This window comes from Serinus canaria, chromosome 6 (genome assembly GCF_022539315.1).
Source record: "Serinus canaria isolate serCan28SL12 chromosome 6, serCan2020, whole genome shotgun sequence".
Taxonomy (NCBI): domain Eukaryota; kingdom Metazoa; phylum Chordata; class Aves; order Passeriformes; family Fringillidae; genus Serinus; species Serinus canaria.
Window position 1 is genome coordinate 33017941 of NC_066320.1, and position 22947 is coordinate 33040887.

The 22947-nt window shown below is 48.4% G+C and overlaps 1 protein-coding gene across 7 annotated transcripts in view; it reads left to right on the forward strand.

Moving 5' to 3' along the window:
- Positions 1-22947, forward strand: part of PTPRE (protein tyrosine phosphatase receptor type E) — a 95767-nt gene that overhangs the window by 53431 nt on the left and 19389 nt on the right. For 6 of the 7 annotated variants that reach the window (XM_018910515.3, XM_030241227.2, XM_030241226.2 and 3 more), the window contains exons 2-9: positions 7589-7698; positions 13590-13692; positions 13908-13981; positions 15260-15396; positions 19757-19847; positions 20621-20697; positions 20811-20847; positions 21799-21896. In XM_018910515.3, coding sequence (XP_018766060.1) covers positions 7589-7698; positions 13590-13692; positions 13908-13981; positions 15260-15396; positions 19757-19847; positions 20621-20697; positions 20811-20847; positions 21799-21896 — 727 coding nt within the window. Of the gene's footprint in view, positions 1-7588; positions 7699-13589; positions 13693-13725; positions 13826-13907; positions 13982-15259; positions 15397-19756; positions 19848-20620; positions 20698-20810; positions 20848-21798; positions 21897-22947 lie in introns of those variants that run through there. The other variant, XM_018910517.2, reaches the window with a different exon arrangement.

The following is a 22947-nucleotide window of genomic DNA, read 5'->3' on the forward strand; positions in this document are numbered from 1 at the left end:
ATTCTTCAAAAAGTGTTTGAGGGTAAATGTACATCTGTGAGAGAATGCATTAGTCATCCTGACCTCTTTTATTGCAGCATGAAAACAGCTTTGAATTTGAACACACTTCTCATCTCTCTCTCTCTATCTGGAGTTGTTCCTTCCATTTTTTTGTGTGCACTTTTCCTAACGTGGTCACCTTGTGCTGGACACTGGGGAGGGCAGCGTGGAATCCTGGGGGCAGTTTGGGCTCCTTGTGACAAGAAGGACATTGAGCACATCCAGGGAAGGGAATGGAGCTGGGGAAAGGGCTGGAGAATCCCTGAGGAGCTGGAAAGGGGCTCAGCCTGGAGCAGAGGAGGCTCAGGGGGCCCTTGTGGCTCTGCCCAGCTCCTGCCAGGAGGGGACAGCCGGGGGGGTCGGGCTGTGCTCCAGGGAACAGGGACAGGAGCAGAGGGAACGGCCCCAGGCTGGGCCAGGGCAGGCTCAGGGTGGATTTTGGGAACAATTTCCTCCTGGAAAGGTTTGTGCAGGCCTGGCACAGCTGCCCAGGGCAGTTTGGAGTCTCCATCCCTGGAGGGATCTAAAATCCATGTAGATGTGGCACCTGGTGACACGGGGCAGTGGTGGCCTTGGCAGTGCTGTGGGAACAGCTGGGCTCTGTCTCAGAGCACTTTTCCAACCTGAGCATTTCCATGGCTCTGTGTTGGGGTTTTTTGGTCTGACAGCTGCCTGTTCCAAGCTGACCTGGGGAGTTTCAGATACGACAGCCCTTGCATTGCTTCATTCAGGGCCACTCAGGCATGGAAAAGGAATCTCTCTTCTTTTATTTTCCCTTCATTTCCAGATCTGTGGGGCTGCAGATAAGCCAGATGTGCAACACATGAGCAGGCAGTGAATATTTTTCCCAAATTAAGGCTGCAGAGTTCTTTATGCTCCTGGTTTTCATTCACTGTGTGTCTCAGAATACCAACACCACTGCTTTGAGTAGTCCTGGTGAGCAAAGGAAATAAAAGGAGAGGGATCCCTGTCACACTCAGTGCTGCTGCCTCCTGGTGACCACGGAGTAATTGGGGGTGGAGGGGACCTTTGAAGCTCCAGCCCATCCACTCCTGGCTGCATTTGTAGAAATCCCATTGATTGAACAATTCCCCCACTGCTTTTCAAGTGGCAGTGTCACTTTGTGAGGGTGGCATGTCACCAGCAGTGTCAGCTAACCCTGGCTGCAGCAGCCCTGTTAATGCAGTGCTTAATCAGCTGGTGACAAGCCGTGATTTATATTCCCGGGAGATCCCAGCCTTGCTAATTGAAATGGATTGGAGCTCGTGTTCCCCATGATGGGCTGGGTTTGGACACTCAGGGTGCTGGGAACGACACACAGAAATAGCTGAGCTGGGTGGAATTTAAGAATTGGGGTTACAAACGTGGTAGTTCTTGTCTGCATTCGGGTATTTCTCTTTAAATATCATTTTTTGGAACAAATAATGGATTTGCCACATCTGCTGACCTCCCCTTCCATGGAAATCAAAGCAAATATAATAATTTGTCCACCTGAATTAGACACAAAGTGACTAAATAAGCAAGACAGTCTATCAAGCTTGATTATTCCAAATGGAAATTGATTTTACTCAGTTAATTGGGTGCTTTGCCTCGCTCGGTCTCTTACGTGTAAATGATTATTCTGATTTGTAATTTTTTAATCTAATTATTGCCATCTCTTTGAAATGATCTTTACTGAGGCTATTTGTATAGAATACGTGAGGAATTTTTACAGTCAGATACAATTCTGTGGGCAGTTATATTAAATTATAGATGATTATAAAATGATCTATTTGTCCCTTAAATTCCCTGGTTGTTTCTGAAGGGGTTGGAAACAAAGCTTGCCTGGTTTTTATTTGCAAATACATTTACAGCAACACTGAGTGTGCTGTAAACAGTTCTGTTAAATTTATGGGGTTTGTGGTGAAATTTAATGTTCATAATGGAGTGTTTTCTAATTTATCAGTGGCTGGATTTTGAGGAATGTTTCCTGAGTGGAGAGGTCCCTTCTTGAGTTTCTTGCGTGGAACACGTGCACAAACATCACCACAAATTCCCTTCCTTTTTTTCTCCTCTGGATTTTAGGATGTCCTGAGTCTCGAGGAAGAATTACAAGGATTCAAAAATAAGAAAATTGGAATTCTATTTGTTTGGGTTTTTTAAAGCTCCTGAATGTTAAAGCAGTGTCAAAACACGGGACTTGATCAAACTTCTGGGAATTGGATTTGGGGCTCAGTGTCTGACTCCAAGTAACAGATGGTTGTGGAATGGGTACCCCAGGAGGGTAATTCTGAAAAGCTGGAATTTGAAGTTCTGGAATTCTGAAAAGCTGGTCCCAGCTGCTGGCCCCTGGAGGGTGGGGTGTCCCTGGTGAGCTGAGGGCAGGAACCCAAATCCTGCTGCTCCATGGGCTGCAGTGCCCAGGGTGGGGATGGGGATGGAGGGGTGGTCAGAGGGGTCTGTGGGACCTGGCACCTCCCAGAGCTGTTTGTTTTCCTTGCAAACACGAGGAATGAAGGGTTAACTCCAGCTGGATGGGGCTTGGAGCCCCCTGGGATGGTGGAAGGTGTCCCTGCCCATGGCAGGGGTGGGGTCGGATGGGCTTTGAGGTCCCTTCCAACCCAAACCATTCGTGGTTCCATCTTGATGCCAGTTCCTGATTTCCCCCATTCCTTTGGGAAGGGGAGGAGCACTTCTCTTCCCAGGTCATTGAAGGGAGCAGTTTTGGGAAGGCATGGATTGCTTGCCCTGATGACATAATGGGGCAATAAAGCCCTAAGCACCAATGAGGTCATGGGGAGCAATTCCAGTTAAACTGTAACCTGGCACTGCCCGGGATGGGTCAGCAGACACAGTCCCTGACTTCCCTGAAGGGCTTCAGGGAAAAGAGAACAGCTGCAATCAGCCCAGCTGGAAGTGGGAGCAGCTCCTGGAGCCTGGGATTCCAGCCAAGAGGGAGCTGCTGTGCCAGCTCACCTGCTCCAGGTAGGGGAACCCCCTGGAGAAACAGGCACTGGGGCCTGGGATTCTTCTCATGGAATCACAGAGTGGTTTGGGTTGGAAGGGACCTTAGAGCCCAACCCATTCCATCCCTGGGCAGGGACAACTTCCACTGTCCCAGGGTGTTCCAGGCTCCATCCAGCCTGGCCCTGGACACTTCCAGGGATCCAGGAGCAGCCACAGCTTCTCTGGGGAGCCTTTACAGGGACCAGCAGGGTGTTGGGGTTTATGGGTGGGAAGCAGGAAGAGCAAAGAGAGCGGGTGACTGTTGTCTCCTCGTTCCCCTTTTGGTGTTTTGTTGGTTTTTTTTAAATTAAACTACCAAATTTTGGGGGTTGGCTCTTGCTCTTGGTGTGGCCTGTGGAAAAGCAGGATTTTCTGCAGTGACAAGGCTGTTGTGTCTCTCATTTTTTAACTCTGTTTTCTGAACTGATGGTGCTTACCCTTGCAAATGTGACTTTTGTAGCACTGAGAGGCTGGAGCAGGACCTGAGCTGGGGGAAAACACAAATCCCACCAGTCTCTCCTCTCTCCTCTGCGTTACCTGGGGTGTTTCTCTGATTGTTTTTTTTCCTGCTTTAGGAGGATGCAAGGGCTGGGTGTCAGTTTAACCTGCTCTGAAGCAGCTGGTGCATCCTTGGGAAAAGGAGCAGGGCTCCAGATCTGTGGCAGAGCCACGTGGCACACGGGGGTTTTGTTGGCCTATTTTCTCCAAGCCCAGGTTTTACTCTTGAGCTGTCAGGTCAGATGAGGATTCAGTTCTGCATCCAAAATAGAAATTAGCCATGTGTGGTAATCCATTAATCCCTGGAAAGAATGCCATTTACTCGGGTTTTGGGGAGCTGGGCTGTCCTGGGGCTGCAGGAGGAGCTGGCCAGAGGTGTCCCAGGCTGCCCTGAGCCATTCCCAGCACAGGGAAGCTGTGGCTGCCCCATCCCTGGCAGTGCCCAAAGCCAGCCTGGATGGGGCTTGGAGCAGCCTGGGAAGATGGAGAGGTGAAGTCCTACGAGATGTCTTCTGAAGAGAGAAACTTCTGAGCTCCTTTCCTTTCTAAAGGGACAAAGGATGGGTTTGTCCCTGTGTCAACAGGGAGCACATTCCTGTAGGAAGGTGTCCCAGAGCAGCAATAAAGAACAGGAAAAGTCAGTCCATGGGGTTAAACCTGAGATGCCTGAGCCATCCAGAACAGAATCATGGAATCATTTCAGATAGAAAAGCTCTCCAGGGTCATCCAGTCCCAGCTGTGCCCCGTCCCCACCCTGTCCCCAGCCCAGAGCACCAAGGAATTCCTGGGACACCCCCAGGGATGGGCACTCCAAACCTCCCTGGGCAGTTCCAAGGCCTGAACACCCTTCCTGTGACAAAATTCCTCCTGATGTCCCCCTGAGCCCCCTCTGGTACAGCTGGAGGCCAATCCAGTTGTCCCTTTGCTCTTTCCCTGGGAGCAGAGCCCACCCAGGCACACCCAGGGAATAAAGGCTGGATGCAATAGGACAGGAGTTGATAAATTCAGGTTTTTTTGTTTCAAAGGCAGCTCCTATTTCTTTTTATAGGAGCTGCCCTACAGCAGAGCTGTGCAATAATAACAATTTGTCTCTCCCTGGCTCTTTTCCTTTCCACTTTTATCAACAAGAGCTTCTTCTGTAGCACGTGGTTGTCCTTCCCTGCTCAGCCCTGCTTTTCTCCCTGCCTGCTCTCCCAGGAGAGTTGTTACTATTTTTTCCTTCTTGTTTTACCAGGCTGTATCATGACTTTGTGCTTTTGTGAGTAAGGAAAATGTGGGGAATGCTGCTCTGCCTGCAGCAGTGGGTTTTTTGCTAGTTTTTTTTTTTTTTTTTTGTTCAGAAAATGGTGATGTTGCAGGCCTGAACTGTGAAGGCCATAAATATAAATACAGAGTAAAACTCACAGTGGATTTGTGGGGTTTTTTGTGGGATTGCAGCATGGGCACCTCCCCACCCAGCCCAGTGGGAAGAGAAGGGGAAGGGTCTCAAGCTGTGCCAGGGGAGTTTTAGATTGGAAATTAGGGAAAATTTCTTTGTGGACAGGTTTATCCAAGCCTGGCCCAGCTGCCCAGGGCAGTTTGGAGTCCCCATCCCTGGAGGGATTTAAAATCCATGTGGATGTGGCACTTGGGGACACGGGGCAGTGGTGGCCTTGGCAGTGCTGGGAATGGTTGGATTTGATGATCTTAAAGGTCTTTTCCAACCTTAATTCCGTGATTTTCTGCTTGGTCCTGCTGAGCCCAGTCCTTTGCACCCAGCTCAGCTGCAGCTCCTGAATTCCCTTGGAGTTTTCCTCCTCCTCTCTCCCAGCAGGAGCTGGGAATGCAAAGGGCTTTGGCCAACCCCAAAATCTCAGGATTTCCATAATCTTCGTGGCTGTGTTTATTTCTGATAAATGGAGGGACACCACAGCGTGTTCCAGCCACACTTTATCCCATCCCAGAGAATTATTTTATTTTTCTTATCCCATCCCAGAGAACAGATTCCAGGGTCTGGCAGGGAATTGGCATCTGGAAAACCCTCCTGACAGGGATTTGGAGAGGAGCACTCATGTTCCTTTCCCTCTCTGCTCTCCTGGAAACCTTCCAGCAACTTCAATTATTCTGTGGATTTTTTTTTTCCTTTCTTAAGGAGCTGGATGTATTTTAAGGATGAGAAAGTGAACTCAGCACTGCCTTGGAAAATCAGCCCCTGCCAGGATTGAGTACCTGAAATTCCAGTGGATTTCAGCAGCCTTTGCTGAGGGTGGGAAGCATCCCAGCATTCAGCACCTCTTCCCTGTTAATTCCACTTTTATTCTGGCTTTATTCCTCATTTCCAAATCCTCCTTCCTTTCCCTTCCTTTCAGTTCCACTCAGTGCTGCTGTGAGTCCCAAGCTTTCTAATTATAAATATAATATAATGATAAATAGTTAATTTGGGGCATTTATATAATGCTGAGAATGATGCAGGCACAGTTTGCAGGGAGGTGTGGAACACAAGGAGCTGTCTGATCCCAAGAATGGGATTGGGAGAGAATGGGATTGCAAAACCCCAAGAATGGGATTAGACTGTAAGACATTTAGGCTGCTTGAATTAGAAATAGTAGTAGAAGGAACTGAAGGAGTAAATTAGAAATAGTAGTAGAAGGAATTGCAGGAGTAAATTAGAAATAGTAGTAGAAGGAACTGAAGGAGTAAATTAGTAGGAAGCTGGACTGGGGAAAAAAAAAAGAAAATAAAGTTTGATGCTAATAATATTTTTTGTTATTATTTTTTTCACTCATTTTGTATTAGGAAAAAAACTAAACATTGAGCTTCCCAGCTGTGTATCCAAGGAATAGCAGCTGTGTGCTGAGTTTGAGTTCACTCCTGGGTGTAGGACCAGGTTTGGAGAGGCTGGGAATGGCTGGGAATATTTCACCTCTGAGTAGGAGCTGTGAGAGCAGTGCAAAGCTGGTGTGAAAGTTGTTGTCACGGGAGATTTTTCTATATTTGAGTTTATCCAGGGATTATTTCTGGTGGATTATCCCACTTTTCATGGAAAGGCAGGATTTTCTAATGGTTATTCTAATGACTGCCAAATTCCTGGGTTTTTTTAGTGTGTTGTGAGGCAGGACTGTGTAACACCCTGTGGAAATTGAGCTGTTAAATTCAGTGTATTACCCTGACACAGGGAGCTCTGGGCAGCAGCATTTCCAGGGACAGAATTTTAGCAGTGGCTGCAGAGCCACCATCTGGATAAATCCTGCCACAAAGCAAAGGTTGTGGGAAATTGTTTCTAAATCAAGCAGGACTGGCTAATGGCTGAGATGGGAGCCTCTCCTAATTAATCTGTTCAGTAGGGATTGGATAAATCACAACAAATTAATACCAACATTCATTTTCCACCTCTGTTTAGAGGGACTGCAGCATTTCTGGACCTGTTGTTGGTCTCCATCTCTGAGTTTCCCTGAATCCAGAGACAGCCTGTTCTCCCCACACTTCTCCTCCAGTTTCCTTTGGAATACTGGGGATTATTCTCTGGTCTCACCCAGGCTGAAATGGTGTGTTTAGAAAGCAGACTCAGCTGTGGCAGACATTCCCCCATGGAATCCATCCATCTGTGCCTCAGGGGGGCAGGTGGGATCAGGAAACCCTAAAAGTGTGTGTCCAAGGCACTCGGAGCTTTCTGGTGTCTTCTGGTAAAAAACTCTTCCTCTTTGTTATGGATTTTCCTCTTATCTCTGGCAGTGACTCCCAGGATTGTTCCCCCAGTGTCCTCAGATGGCTTTTTCTATGGAGGGAGCATTTTTGCCCTGATTTCTGCTGCTGTCTGTGAACCATGCCTGAGTGTTGCCCTTCTGTTGCTGGATTTAAAACCTCCTTAGTGAATCTTTGGTGTGCACAAGTTGTATTTCCTTTTTGCATCAAAACTGAGCATTCAGTGCTAAGGTGATGGGAGAGCATAACCAGGGTTTAAATAAATTTAAATTTCAAGCAAACATTGCTTTTACTTTTAGCTTCCTTCTGCCACGAGGGGAAAAAAAAAATTAAAAAAAAAATCGATTTGACCTGAAAATTTATCCTCTGCTTTGCTTCCTTCCAGGTCCAGGATGGAACATTCCTGCTGGCTCCTGCTGCTCTGTGTTAGTTTCATTTTTGCACGAGCTCTGCCACCCAATGGAACAGAACTGCCCAAAACAACCACAGCCACCAGTAAGGAGTGACCTGGGGGGCAGGATGGGCATGGAGCTCAGGGGCTGGCCCTGGCCCACTGTCCAGGGTGGCTTTGCAGGGCTGTGACCCCAGTGCCACCCTTGTGGTGGTGCCAGGTGTCCTCTGGGCTGGCTCTGCCCCTGGGTGGTGTTGGGGTTTCACTTTCTCTTTGCCGTGGGAGGGGAGAACACGGCAGAGCAGGGGGAGCTGCGGGGCCAGGAGCTGCCAGGGGGATCTGAGGGGATGTGGGCACTGATAATAGAAATAAATTTTCATTAGACAGCAGGGTGAATGGATTGAAACACTGTCAGGAGCCTTGGCAGGAGTTCTGTGTTTCCATGCCGAGACTGGAGGAGGGTGTGAGGTGCAGGTGTCCTGTGGAGGGTCCTGCCAGGTGAGAAACAGGAGAGCTGCTCCAGGAGCTGAGAGTGATCCCCTCCTCTCTTGATGCCTTGAGAAGCCTGATCTAGAGCAGAGACCAGACAGAGTCCCAGAACAAAGCAGGGATTGATTCCAAGGATCTCCTCCATGGATCCACCTGGGCAGCACCAGAGCCCAGCCAGGGCTGCACCCAAGATGACCCAAAATGGCCCCAAAATGCCCGGCCGGGCACGGGGTCTCTCCCTGGGATCAGCTCTGCTCCATTCCCACCTTGCAGTTCATTGTCCCAGCCCAGCTTTAGCCCAGGCACTCCCACCCTGCTTGTTTTTCTCTCTCCAGCCCACGGGGTTTGTGCTCCTGGGCTGAGATTGGGATCATTTGTCCTTGGTGCCCAGCTGGAGCAGGAATTGTTTTGTCTCCCTGCTCTGTGCACAGAGCTCACCATCCCATAATATGAACCCAGACCCACTCACTAAAGCAGCACAGAATGTGACACACAGAAAAGCCAAACCTGAGGCATCACTCTGGGCCAGCACAGCACCTCATGTTCATCCTCATTTCTGTTTGCAGAATTTCTTCCTCCTCAAACCCTCCCAGAGCCACGGTGCCAGTCCTGGGGAGGGGCTTGTGCAGGGGAATTTGGGGGCTTTGAGGAAGGGGCAGGTTGGGCAGGGCTTGGAGCCCCCTGGGATGGTGCCAGGTGTCCCTGCCATGGCAGGGGTGGGATGGGACAACCCCTGAGGCCCTTCCAGCCCAAAGCAGGGAGTGAAGCTGCTGATGTCCCACATGAGCAATGTGAGCAGGTTCTGATCACTGTTCAGGTCACTGCTGTTGACACCCAGTGCTTCACACAAAGCTGATTTGTTGCTTTATTTGCTTTTAATCTGTCTGTGAACTTTACAGCCCTGGGGAAGGAGAGGAGTCAAATGCCAGGCTTGGCTCACGGCCCCCTGGATTGTTCTGGTTCTTGGTTGTAGTAATGTAAATGGAAATAGGGGAGATTGAGATGGGATATTGGGATAGAAATGAGGGTGGGCAGGCCCTGGCACAGGGTGCCCAGAGCAGCTGGGGCTGCCCCTGGATCCCTGGCAGTGCCCAAGGCCAGGCTGGACACTGGGGCTGGGAGCACCTGGGACAGGGGAAGGTGTCCCTGCCCTGGCAGGGTGGGATGGGATAATTCTGAGGGTCTCCCCATCCCAAACCAGTCTGGGATTTGCTGCTAATCCAGGTGTGGGCATTTTCCTTCTCCAGACTGACTGGGGTACTGCAGAGCTCAGCAGGGGAAGGGGAGGCTGGGCACCAAGGGGCTCCACCATCAGCAGTGACAGTCTGAGTGTGGCTCTGCTCAGTGCTTCCCAAAAACCCAGATTATTCACAGGAATGAAGCTTTAGCCGAGTGTGAGTTTGCCAATTAATCAGGTTGAAGTGTTGTCAGGTAGTTTTTGGTCCCTGCTTCTTGTCTGGCACCTGGAGCTGCAGAAAAACAAGTTACTAATATTGGGCTGAATGTGTCAGAATATGGGAATTGAGAAGGGGAAGTCTCTGGTTGTTTTTATCACTTCCCACAATCTTAATAACGTGAGTGCAAAGGGAGTTTTGCCATCAGTGTTGTTCATCTTCAGGGTTTAATTCCAAATTGTGTTGGATTTAAGTCTGATAATATGGATAAGAGTAATCTGATCATCCCTATTTTAATTAAATCTTAATTTCAGTGATATGATTCAGAAGTGATTGGTGTGACTAAAGTGTTTTTCCTAAATATCAAAGCCTTCCTGGCTTTGCAGTGAGGAAGAGTTTTGTCTGACAGGCAGGTTGGGGGCACCCTGAAAATTACATTGCTGCAGAAAGAGAACCAAGATAATTGGATTATCTAATCAAAGTTGATAGCCATTGAATTAACACAGCATTTTAAAATACAAAAATAAAGATTTTTGATTGAAGCATAAAGAAAACTCCATTTAACAGACTATGGAAAGAACTAAAAGAGCCTAAAAAAAAATCAGCTTTCCTTTTGCATGCTAATTTGATGAGTGATCCCAAAAGATGCTTTTGATTCTGAAAGGAATAGGTATAAATGATTCCATGCCATTCTTTGAGCTGCCTTGATTTTTTTCAAAGATTTGCTGAATTACAATGTCAGCTTTATTCTTATTTAAAACACAGTTACCTTGTCTGGATGGGTCAATTTTTAGCACTGCTGCCATTTTACCTCCTACAAGAACACTCTGAAACTGCAGCCATGAAATTGGTCTCCCTTTCAAAAAATGAAGATATTCTGGGCTTTACTGCAGTGCCACAAACTGGAAATTTGCCCTGATCTTTACTCCAGGTATTCAGCTGCACTAAATAAATCTAAACCATCCAACCACAGAATGGTTTGGGTTGGAAGGGAGCATCTGGTTCTGACTTCCAAGCTCATGTTTATTAGGATTTGCATAACTAAATGTATATTTCCAGCAGAGACACCTTAATGCTCCCAGATCCTTGTTACAGATGTTTATTCAGGATATTGTCCGTGACCATCCCGTAACTCCTGGTAATTCAAATATTTGTAAATTCCCCAGGATTAATCATAGTCTGGATTGTTTTACTTCCTCTTGTCTTTTTGCTTGTGGAGCTGTTGAAATGTGCCTGGGAGCTGCAGTTGTAAACCTTTAAAAACCTCTCCAGATGTTGACATTCCTCTGGTATTTGCTCCTTGAGGGCTCCTGGTGCCTTTGACTCCTCCCAATCCCTCCCATCCCTGGGTCTGATCCTTCAGAGGGGATGAGTTCACCAGAGGAGCTGCAGGTTAAAAGGCAGGGAAATGGGGCAGCTTTGGGCTCCTCTTTAGTGCTGGTTCCAGCTGCCAGCAGGTCAGTGGCCATGTGGAAATAGGATTGGGTGTCTCTGCCCTCTGGAGAGATCCCACCCAGGACCCCTGTCCAGCATGGGGAGGAGCTGGAGCTGTGGGGATGAACCCAAATGTTCAGGGGATGGAGGAAAGGCTGGGAGAGCTGGGATTGTTCACCTGGAGAGGAGAAGCTTTGGGGTGACCTCAGTGTGGCTTTCCAGGGCCTGAAGGGGCTCCAGGAGAGCTGGGGATGGACTGGGGACAGGGGAGGGAGGGACAGGACCCAGGGAATGGCTCCCAGTGCCAGAGGGCAGGGCTGGATGGGAGATTGGGAACTGGGAATTGTTCCCTGGAAGGGTGGGGAATGGATGGGCTGGAATTCCCAGAGCAGCTGGGGCTGCCCCTGGATCCCTGGCAGTGCCCAAGGCCAGGCTGGAGCTCCCTGGGACAGGAGGAGGTGTCCCTGCCATGGCAGGGGTGGCACTGAGTGATTTTGGAGGTCCCTTCCCACCCAAACCACGGTGTCACACCCAGGAGGACCCAGGGGTGGGACTTCCCTGTGAGACCCGTGGTGGTCTCATGGAGAAAATGAGGCAGCATCAGCAAACTGAGTGGTGGGGAAGGGATCTGGGTCATTTATTTGGTGTTTGAATGCCAGAGGGATTCTCTGCAGACACGCAATGCCAAGAATTAGTTTGCAAAGCAGAACTTCAGAAACAGGTGGTTTCAGATCAGGGGGTGGGCTGGGTGACATTTAAAGGTCCCTCCAGGCCAGACCCAGCCTGTGTGACTGCAGTGCCAGGGGCTGAGCTGGCTCTGCCCAGGGACATTCAGCTCCCAGGTGTTGAACTCACACTGACTGGTGCTGCTGGCTCAGCTTCTCTTTTCCTGGCTGGGACTGAGCTTTCAGTGTTTGCCTGGGAATCACTTCTCCACAGACACCCCAAAAAGAGGGGATTTTTTTTACTGTGTAATTTTCTTGGGGAAATTTTAACTCCCTCGTGATGCAAACTTGTTGTTTTCCCTCCCATGTCATGGGTCCTGTCCCAGAGCTAAAGGGAACCAGCACAAACCCCCAAAGCCTGGAGCATTCTGACATGCTCAGGGTGACATTTCCAACTCCATGCAAGTGGCTGCATTTTGTCTGTGAGGGACAAAACCTGAGATTTTTTGGGTGTTTGTTTCCTTGCCAGCCTTGGCTTCCAGGCAGAGCTGCAGAACCCCCCAGAGAAGGTGTTGGGTGGTTGTTCATCCTCATCCTCACCAGCCACTCCTTCCAGGAGAGATTTCCTGAGCCCTGCCAAGCTCCTGACTGCAGTTTTGTCATGCCTGTCACTTTGATCTTTATACCCCACCTCAAAGTCATCCCTCGTGCCTTTCCTTGCCTTCCCTGTCTGGGAATTAGGCTGTTGATTTATGAGCCCTTTTCCCTGTGTGTCCCCAGCTCACCTGAGCCTCTCCAGGAATTTCCCCCACGTCCTCTCACCCTGTGGAGCACCCAGAGAGTTTCCAGCTGCCCCCAACACTCAGCTGCTTTTGTAGCCATCAGTTCTGGGTGTTGCTTTGATCCACATGAATCCTTTCTGGATTATTGCAGGTGTTGCCTACTCCTAAATATTTTTGTTTTTTTTGAATCCCAGAATTGTTTGGGATGGAAGGGAACTTAAAAATCACCCGGTGCCACCCCTGCCATGGCAGGGACACCTCCCACTGTCCCAGGTGCTCCCAGCCCCAATGTCCAGCCCGGCCTTGGGCACTGCCAGGGATCCAGGGGCAGCCCCAGCTGCTCTGGCAATTCCATCCCAGCCAGGAATTCCCTCCCAATATCCCATCCAACCCTTCTGTCAGCCAGCTCTCAACGACCAGAGAGTCTGGGGAAAAAAAAAAAATCCTTAATGTGTGTAAAAACAGTTAAAAAGAGAAAAAGAATCCAAATTCCAGCAGCAACAGAAATTGCCTTAATTTTGGAGGAGTGGTTGTAGGGTTGTGTTTTTTTGCTGAAGATTCAGACTGGGAGTTTGGCTTCCTTAGATAAAACATGTTGGGTTTTTAATGGTTTTAATCTGTTCTGTATTGAATTATTCAGTGGAACGAAAAGGTTACAGAAGCATAATGAAAGTGAAAGGTAAAGAGACACTTCCACAGAACACTGAGAACAGAAGGGTGAGACTCAGAGTTTGTACCAGATAGAACAAAGGTGTTCTTTAATCTCCATTCTGAGAAAAATGTCATTATTCCTGCTTGTTCTCGTGTTTCTATGGAATTTCAGTGAATAAGATCTCTGTGAAAGGTGGAATTTTCTGTATATATTTATATGAAAGGTGGTTGAGAAGCAGCTGATGTGCAGAAGGGCACTGCAGCAAACCTTTCCATGGGCTTCAAATTCAGCTTGGTGCCTTGGAGCTGTTCAGCTTTCTCTGATTACAGGGAAGTTGAAAAAGATCTTGGGTTTTCTCAGCAGCAGTGGTTTGGTTGTGCTTTTGACGAGGGAGAAAAAATTTTAAATTTTTTTTTTTAAATTAACTTTTAATTTGAGCTTTGCCTGTGTCAGGTGTTGTGAAGCTCTTAGTAAGCAGAAGCAGATAATGGGGCAGAAGTTTTGGTGCCTGCAGCACAGTTTTGGTGCCAGATGAGGCAATCCCCATCTCATACTCCACATTTCTCCTTCCATCCCCAGACTCCACCGAGGAGAACACCCTGCACAAGGAGCTGCTGACTTCCCTGCTGATCCTGGTGCTGGTGGTGATCATTTTCGTGGTGCTGGTGGGGTATTTTTTCAGGTGGGTGGATTTTTGTGGGCTCAGCCCATCCTTTCTTGGAGCCCTCCCACGGAAGCAGAAGCGAGGCAGAGCCTCGTGCCTGCCCTGCTCTGGCTGCCAGCATGAACAGAAAGAGCTTCTCCAGAATTACATGGTCTGTGGAAAGGGCCTGGGGGGGAAATGCTGCTGCCCTGCCCTTGCCAGAGTTGTGGGTTGATGTGGTGCCTCTGTTCCAGGTTCAGGAGACACAGGAAAGCTGTGGTCAGCTCTGGGGACAAGAAGATGCCAAATGGGATCTTGGAAGAACAAGGTACGGGGAGATTTTGCTCTCAAACTCTCACTTTTGTTTCTGCCTTTAATTCAGAATTACTCAGGGTTTGCTTTTATTTCTGATACAAGTGACAGGGCTGTCATTAAAGAGAAAATAGTCTGAAAAAATGCAGTGACAAATGGTTTGGGTTGGAAGGGACCTTAAAATCATCCAGTTCCAACCTCGTGCCATGTGCAGGGACATCTTCCAGCCCTTGGCTGTCCCCTCCAGGCTGGCCTTGGACTAGAGATCCATATTTAGAAATCATCCCCAAGCAGTCTATGGAAAATCTTAACTTTCAGTTGCTGGTTTGAGATGGGTTTCACTTTGTGATGCAGCAAATGTTTCTGTGTGACACCTGCCTGGGCTCTCTGGAGGTGTTGTACCAGGGTGCCAGCTGAGATCCACGTGTGGGACACTGTGATCTTTGTGTTTGGAGAAAGAACTGCAGCATTTTCTTCTTAAAATGGGGGGGGAAAGTCCTTAGCACTTTGTGAATACACTGGGTGCTTTCTGAACGTGGGGCAGGGGGTTGAGATGGGGCAGTTTGAACCAGAGGCACTGAAATAAAACTCTCTGAGGAGTTCCAGATGTTTCCCCCAGGTCTGAGGTGTGCTGGGTTTGTTTCTGCCCGTGGGGAGCCCCAGGCTGGCTCCTCTGTGGGTCCAAGTTGTTTTAATCACAACCCAGAGAAAAATGATCAAGTTAAAGATAAAATAATCAGTCTGTGGTTCGTGTCTGCCCCACTTGGCCACGTGTGAGGGGATGAGGGAGCTGAGGAGGGTGACAGTCAGAGGAAAAGTCAAAACCCTAAAAATACCCATCAGCTTCCTGCTGGGCTGTTCTGTGCACAGGGCAGCAGCTCCTCTGGGGGCACAGTCTCTGCTGGCTGCCAAGTTAAAGATAAATTATTTATTAGTAGTATTATTAGCATTATCCCCCCTCGAAATGAAATAATCTGGCAGCACCTCCTTGGTGACAGGTGCCACAAGCTGTCCTTGCCCTGTCAGCAGAAAGAACCTTCTCTGAATAAAATTTGGTCACTTTTGAATCCAGTGTGAGTAGGGAAATCATTCATTTCACCTTCTTGACACCACTGAGCTCTCAAAGCAGCCACTTGGCCCAGGATTTGGTGTTTTCATTCCCTTTTTCATTCTCTGGCCCCTCCGAGGGCCATGGCAGCAGTTTGCTTTGGCATCTCTCAGCCCCAAGGTGGATTTGTAGCTGGGGTCTGTGGCTCTGGCCGTGCCTTTGACGCTGCTGCCCTTGTGCTGACAGAACAGCAGCGGGTGATGCTGCTCAGCAGGTCTCCCTCGGGCCCCAGGAAGTATTTCCCCATCCCTGTGGAAAACCTGGAGGAGGAGATCCGGATCCGCTCGGCCGACGAGGGCAAGCTCTTCAGGGAGGAGTTTAATGTGAGTTTTTGCACGTGGATGGCTGAAAATGGGGGGAAAAACCAAAATATCTGCAAGCATTAATAATTCTGTGTTTGATTGGTGCTGTTCCTGCGGGTTCTGTCGTGTGTGGGGACCTTTCACCTGGATAAAACCTGGAGTTTTTACTGATTTGTGGTGCTGAATTGGAATTACATGAACTGTTGCCTCTTGCTAGTATTTTAATAAAGTCTTTAGTGTTTGCCTGAAGCTGGAGGAGAGGAGCATTGAATAGAAACCTCTTCAGCACTGATATCCAGGATGGTGCTGGGGGGATCTGGGTGCTTCACCTCCACGGGGAGTACTTAGAGGAGAGGACACAGCGTGGCTTTAACATTGCCCTGGGGAGATTTGACTTCTTTTTTCCTGATAATTTGACTTTCTGCTCTTGGTCACCACGCCAGCACTCCCCTCTTTGCAGCTCAGAGTTTCTGTGAGGTGTCTCAGCTCTCAGGGTTTTCCTGCTGAGTGTGGCCTGGGGCAGGATTTTGTGCTTGTAGGGATGAGCTCCTGCAGGACTCCTGTGGAGAAACACAACACCAGGAGCCCGAGTCTGGGGACTTTTCCAGAATTTTTTTATGACTAGACTTCACTTGCCTGCACAGCAGAAGCGAAGCAGGAGTTGAAATGTCAGCCATGGATTGGGGAGAGCCAAGGCACGTGTTGATTAGGCAGGCTGCTGAGCTGCCTTCTTAATTGGGAGCATATTTAGAGCTGCTCTTTGGCTGATGATAAATTTAAACCACAGACTTCTGCCTTACCAGACAGGGAGCAGTGTGGAAATCCTTCTCAAAGCTGAAAATGAAGGTGAGGACCAGCCTGACACGGTGCGCTGGTGAATTTTGACTCTCCTGGTGAATTTGCTCTGAGGTTCAGAGTGAAACAAACCATCTGTTTTCATTTCTCAACCCCTCTTTGCTTTGCTAATTTTCTGCCCCATGCCGTCAGCATGTGGGATTCTGTCCACACCCAAAAACCTGGGCTCTGATCCCCAGAAATGAGCAGTGATGGGGTTGATGCTCAGTGTGGTTTTTTCCTGTGGCTGGATGAGCTGTCTGCTCCAGCCTGGGAGGGCTGGGACTGTCCCAGGCCAGGCTGGACAGGACTTGGAGCAGCTGGGACAGGGGAAGGTGTCCCTGCCATGGCAGGGGTGGGAATGAGTGGGATTGAAGAGATCCTCCCAACCCAACCCATTCCATGAGTCTGTGGTTCTGTGCCTCAGCCCTGCCCTGGGGATGCTCCAGGGATCTCTGCCCACTCCACATCCCCCAGGGCAGGGGCCAGGCATCCCTGGGAGTGCAGCTGCAGCAGCTCCAGTGGGAATTAGGGACAAATTTGGGCTGAAAACTCTGAGTTCTGGGAGCCAGGCACGTGCATGTGCACCTACTATTTTATTATATTGAGGAGTTTGGTCCCAAGTGATTTTTTTTTTGGTCAAAAGAAAGCAGACATTAAAAGATGAAGACACCCAGCAGGGAGGAAAGAGTTTTGAGGACAGCTCCTGACCTGAGGACAGTTCTCTTGGGTTGATGTGCCTCATGGTGTTCTCCAGCACTTTGATTTTGTGCTTAAAGCCTGCATGGCCCCTGAGAGATCCATGGCACCCCTTGGATACTCACCAGAGCAGCAGAGGCTCCTTCTCTTTTGATGTGATTCCTTTGTGAACACTGGGCACTGGAAGAGTGTGTTCTTTCTTCACAGGAAAAAGAAAATAAAACTAAAATAAAATGGATTCCTTTCTGTAAAGCCCCACCTCTGCTGATCATCCCTGGAAGTTTGGGATTACCACCTTGATTTTCAGATTAATTACTGAAAAACTTCCCCTGAGACTTTTCTTTTGAAATTTGAATTCTGGCCTGATTAAGAGATCCCTGTGGTTCCTCCAGTGCTAAAAAAGGAGGAAATGTGCAGATCCAGCTGGGCTGAGCCTCTCCAGGCTCCAGTGGGAGTTTGGGGTCACTGCCTGGTGGGACAGCTCAGGGTGGGGTGGCACAGACGAGGCAGGGCCAGCAGGACCCGTCAGCTCCTCGTGGTTTGGGGTTTGGGAGGATGGGTTTGGGAGGATGGGTTAGGGAGGATGGGTTTGGGAGGATGGGTTTGGGAGGATGGGTTTGGGAGGATGGGTTTAGGAGGATGGGTTGGGAGGATGGGTTTGGGGATGGGGGGGATGGGTTTGGGGGTGGTTGGGAGGGGTGGGAGGATGGGTTTGGGAGGATGGGTTTGGGAGGATGGGTTGGGAGGATGGGTTGGGGAGGATGGGTTTGGGAGGATGGCTGGTGATTCACATCCTGCCCGTGGGTGCAGCAGGAGCTGGGCTCTGCTCTGGGCTCAGCACCCACCCTGGGGCACCAGGAGTGCCTGGGAAGGTGCCAAGGCCCTGCAGAGGAGATCTGGCCAAAGTTAATCCCTTTTTATGTGCTTTTCACAGGAAAATCCAGAACTTCTCTGGCTGTTAATTGAAAATTGGGTGTCTGATTGTGGTTAAAAAGATCATTATTTCATAGGGTCACAGAATGGTTTGGGTTGGAAGGAGCTTAAAGTTGATCCAGTTCCAGCCCCTTGCCATGGGCAGGGACACCTTCCTCTCTTTTGGTTTTGTGTTTCATAAATGCACTTAAATCAGCAAAATGGGCTGATAAAGCCACGAGCTGCATTCAGATGAGGAACTAGGCAGCCTGGCAGCAGCTTTCCTCCTCAGCCCTGTGTCAGCCTCCTCTCTTTTCCAGTCACAGCTTCCTGTGCCACAGCAGCCCCAGCAAACCAAGCCCACAGTGCAGGGTGGTGCTCCCTGTGTGCTGGGGGTCGGGGCTGCCTGTGCCCCCCCTGTGTCCCCCACTGTGTCCCCTGTGCAGTCTGGGGGACTCCAGCCCTGCTCTCTGTCCTTGCCCTGGGTGACTCAGCCTGGCAGGGGGAGGCACAGGGGGGCACAGGGTGTGCTGCCTTCCCTCACTGCTGGGTTTTCCCTCACTGGGATCCACCCTGCTGCCACTTCTGGAGCTCAGTTCAGTGAATTTCAGGAAGTTCCTTAAAGAACTTCTCAAAATCTGGTTCTGCTTTGGTGCCTTTGCAGTGGCAGCATCTCAGCTGTGCAGGAGCTCCACCTTGGGCACTCCTTGCTTTCCTCTTCACCCTCCTCTCTGTTTTTCCCTTTGGTTCATTGCCCTCCATCACTGCTTGGTTGATTTTCTTACCTGCACTCAGAACTCAAGTCATGCTGCATAAAACCCCTTTATTTTTTTTATGGGTTAAAATAATTTTAACCCAATAATAAAAAAATATTTTATTAATAAATAATATAATAATATTATCTATTAATAATAAATAATAATATAAAATAATATATATTATATTATACTATGCTATATTATGTTCTACTATATTCTACTATATTATATAAATTTATCTATTATATTATTTATCTCTATATTATATATTATATATAATATAATAGATAAAAGTTATATATTATATTATATTACATTACATTACATTTATTATTGTATTATTATATTATATTTTAAATTTCTATTTTATTTTTGTATTAATATAATAATACAAAAATAAAATAGAAATTTTATTTTAATTTTTATCTTTTTTATTTAGTTTTATTGTATTATTGTATTATTGCATTATTTTATTTTTAATTTATTTTTATTTTCTTATTATATTATATATTTTAAATTTATTATTTTATTATTGTAATATTTTAAATTTATTTTTATTTTATTATTGTAATATTATATAATATTTTATTTTATTTTTATTTTATTATTTTTATATTGTATAATTTAAATGCCCTATTATATATAACGATATAAATTAATTGTATAATAATAACATTATTCGAATTATTTCTAATCTAATAAATAATGATATTATTTCTTATATTATAAAAATTAATGTAATACGTTTCTATTACTTTATTCTCTAATTTTTTTTCCCTTCCCCCTTTTCCCCCAGGGCTGGCCCTCCCTGCAGAGCTGGGCTGGGTGCTGCCTGTGGGATGCCCTGAGCACTGAGCAGGAGCCCAGCCCAGCCCTGTGCCTGCCCCCAGTGGCTCTGAGGCTCCCTGGCAGCTCCAGGCAGCAGCTCAGAGAGGAGCAATCTGCTCAGGAACTGTGATCTCGGCGGGAAGAGATTCCTTCTCCCTGCCCAGCTGCTGAGCTCCTTGTCTGCAGTTCAATCTGCCAGGATGTAGTTCTGCTAGGGAGGAATTAAAGTTACTGGGAGGAAGAAGTTGAAATATATTTAGTTCTGCTGGGTGCAAATTTTCCCTAAGCTGTGTGCAGTCAGAATTATTTGTTTTCTAACACATTGACTCTGTGTCTTTCTTTTTTTTCAGTCACTAACATCTGGATATGTGCAGGGAACGTTTGAAATGGCAAATAAGGAGGAGAACAGGGAGAAGAACAGATATCCCAACATCCTGCCCTGTAAGCCATTCGCTCTTCTTTCAAACCACACAACTCTTTTTGGCACTGAGCAGGCTGCTGGTGCTGCTGGTGTGCTGAAAACATCAACCAACAGCAATTTCACTGCTCAGGAATGCTCTTCATGTGTTGGAACTCTGTGCTTTGGGGACTCTGTGCTTTGGGGACTCTGTGCTTTGGGGACTCTGTGCTTTGGGGACTCTGTGCTTTGGGGACTCTGTGCTTTGGGGACACTGTGCTTTGGGGACTCTGTGCTTTGGGGACTCTGTGCTTTGGGACTCTGTGCTTTGGGGACTCTGTGCTTTGGGGACTCTGTGCTTTGGGACTCTGTGCTTTGGGGACTCTGTGCTTTGGGGACTCTGTGCTTTGGGACTCTGTGCTTTGGGAACTCTGTGCTTTGGGGACTCTGTGCTTTGGGGACTCTGTGCTTTGGGAACTCTGTGCTTTGGGAACTCTGTGCTTTGGGGACTCTGTGCTTTGGGGACTCTGTGCTTTGGGACTCTGTGCTTTGGGGACTCTGTGCTTTGGGAACTCTGTGCTTTGGGGACTCTGTGCTTTGGGGACTCTGTGCTTTGGGGACTCTGTGCTTTGGGGACTCTGTGCTTTGGGGACACTGTGCTTTGGGGACTCTGTGCTTTGGGAACTCTGTGCTTTGGGGACTCTGTGCTTTGGGAACTCTGTGCTTTGGGGAACTCTGTGCTTTTCCAGCCCTCCTGCTTGCAAGGAAATACCAATTTCAACTTTAATAACTGGCCACTGTCCTTCTTGTCTTTCAGATGACCATTCCAGAGTGATTTTGACCCAAATTGATGGAGTCCCACCTTCAGACTACATCAATGCTTCATACATAGATGTGAGTTGAGGGTTGCCCACAGCTGCCCAAACTTGGGGGCATTAAAGGAGTAATTCTGTGCCAGCACACCTCAGCCCTGCACCCTTTAACTGCTGTGGCATTTCTTTCCCCAGGGTTACAAAGAAAAGAATAAATTCATAGCAGCACAAGGTAACTCCTCCTCCTTTCTGTCTCCTGCACAGCTCAGGGCTGAGCACAGTTAATTGCAGAGGTGTTGGAAGGGCTGTTTGTGGCTGCAGGGGGTGGTCAGGGGGAGGCTGGGGCTGAGCTCACAGCTGAAATGAGCTCGAGGGAGCTCGAGGTGAGCTGCTGCCTCCAGGCTCTGCTCTCAGCTCATTTCCCCTCCTGACCCTCTTGGCTGGGAATTGGTGTCTCCTGATGAGCCATTCCAGGGGAACCTTGGACCTTGGAAGGGGAAGAGCTGCAGAGGGGGAATTCTAAATGCTGCTCCTGTAGTTGAAAGATTAAATTATATTTAAGAGTGAATGTGTTAGAGATTCTTCCAGGGCCTGAAGGGGCTCCAGGAGAGCTGGAGAGGGACTGGGGACAAGGCTTGGGGAGACTGGACACAGGGAATGGCTTCAAGCTGAGAAGGGATAGATTTAGATGGGATTTTGGGAAGGAATTGTTCCCTGGCAGGGTGGGGAGGGGCTGGGATGGAATTCCCAGAGCAGCTGGGGCTGCCCCTGGATCCCTGGCAGTGCCCAAGGCCAGGCTGGACACTGGGGCTGGGAGCACCTGGGACATGGGAAAGTGTCCCTGGGACAGTGGGAGGTGTCCCTGGGACAGTGGGAGGTGTCCCTGGCATGGCAGGGAGTGGAAAGTAAATTATTAAATTATTTAAATGATCTTTAAAGTCCTTTCCAACTCAGACCATTCTGTGATTTTATGTATTTCAAGAGAGGAGATTCCTTCTAAAAATGTAGATTTGGGTGCATGGTTATGTAAAAAAAAAAAAAAACCAGAGGGGAGGTTATTTGGTACATGAATACAGAAATGCGGTGGATTCCAAAGCTGTGCAGGGGCAGCAAACACGGCTGTGGGACTGCTCTGGGATCTGCCCCAGCCCCTCTCCTGAGCATTTCCCTGCTCTGTCTGCAGGACCCAAGCAGGAAACAGTCAATGACTTCTGGAGGATGATCTGGGAGCAGAAGTCAGCCATTATTGTCATGTTAACCAACCTGAAAGAAAGGAAGGAGGTGAGGAGCTTTCCCCCTGCTGGGCTGTCCCCTGTGCTCCAGGAGGCTCTCACCAGGTGCATTTCTCACCACTTCCTGCCCTGGCCCTGTCAGCACAGCTGAGTTTCTGCTCCACAACACAGTTTGCATTTCTGAAATAACTCCTTTGTGTCAGGTGATCTCAAGGAGAAAATTCTGATGGCCAGTTCTGTCCTGCAGGGCCAAAGGAAAACTCCTGTGGTTTTATCCCAGTGTGAGGCTGCACCTGGGGATGGATTGATCAGGAATGAAGATAAAAACTCTGCTCATTTTCTCGAGTTTTAGGTTTCAAAATGCACAGTTTGTCAGCTAAACAAAGAGAAATGAAAGCTGCTGTGTTGTGAGGGTGCTGCTGTTCCTTCCTGTGCCCCCCTCCTCCCCTGAGGATGGGCATCCCTTGTTTTCCTCCTGGACTTGACTTTCCTGCACTTTCACTGCAGTTTGATGAAGCTCAAACAGCAAAGCCAGGCCATGAGGGCCAGTTCCCAGTGGGAGCAGCCAGAACTGCTAAATCTGGATATTCCTGATGGCTCCAAAGCAGAGCTGCTTTGAATCTCTCACAGTCTGCAGCTCGGGCTCCAAAGCAGAGTGAAAACCTCGCAGTCCCCACAGCTGGACAACAAAGCTGCCAAACTGAAACAAAAGCTGTGGGGGCTCAGTTGGTTAAAAAACAATTCAAGGCTGTTCTCACCTTCTCTGCGTCAATTCAAGAAGCAGTAGCAGGGTGCTGAGGTTGTGCCAGAGAAGGAGCTCTGCACACTCTGCTGTGCTCACCTTCCCTGGATCCTGCTGGGAGAGCGTGGCAGTGAAAGCAAAGTCAGGGTGATGAAATTCCCTGGGTTTGCCTCTGAAATTACCAGGGTTTGGTTCTAAGTTTCCCTGGGTATGGTTCTGGAATTTCCTTTGCTTGGTTCTGAAATTCAGTGGTTTTGATTCTGAAATTCCCGGGGTTTGGTTGTGAAATTCCCAGAGTTTGGTTGTGAAACTCCCTGTCTTTGGCTCTGAGATTCCCTGGGTTTGGTTATAAAATTCT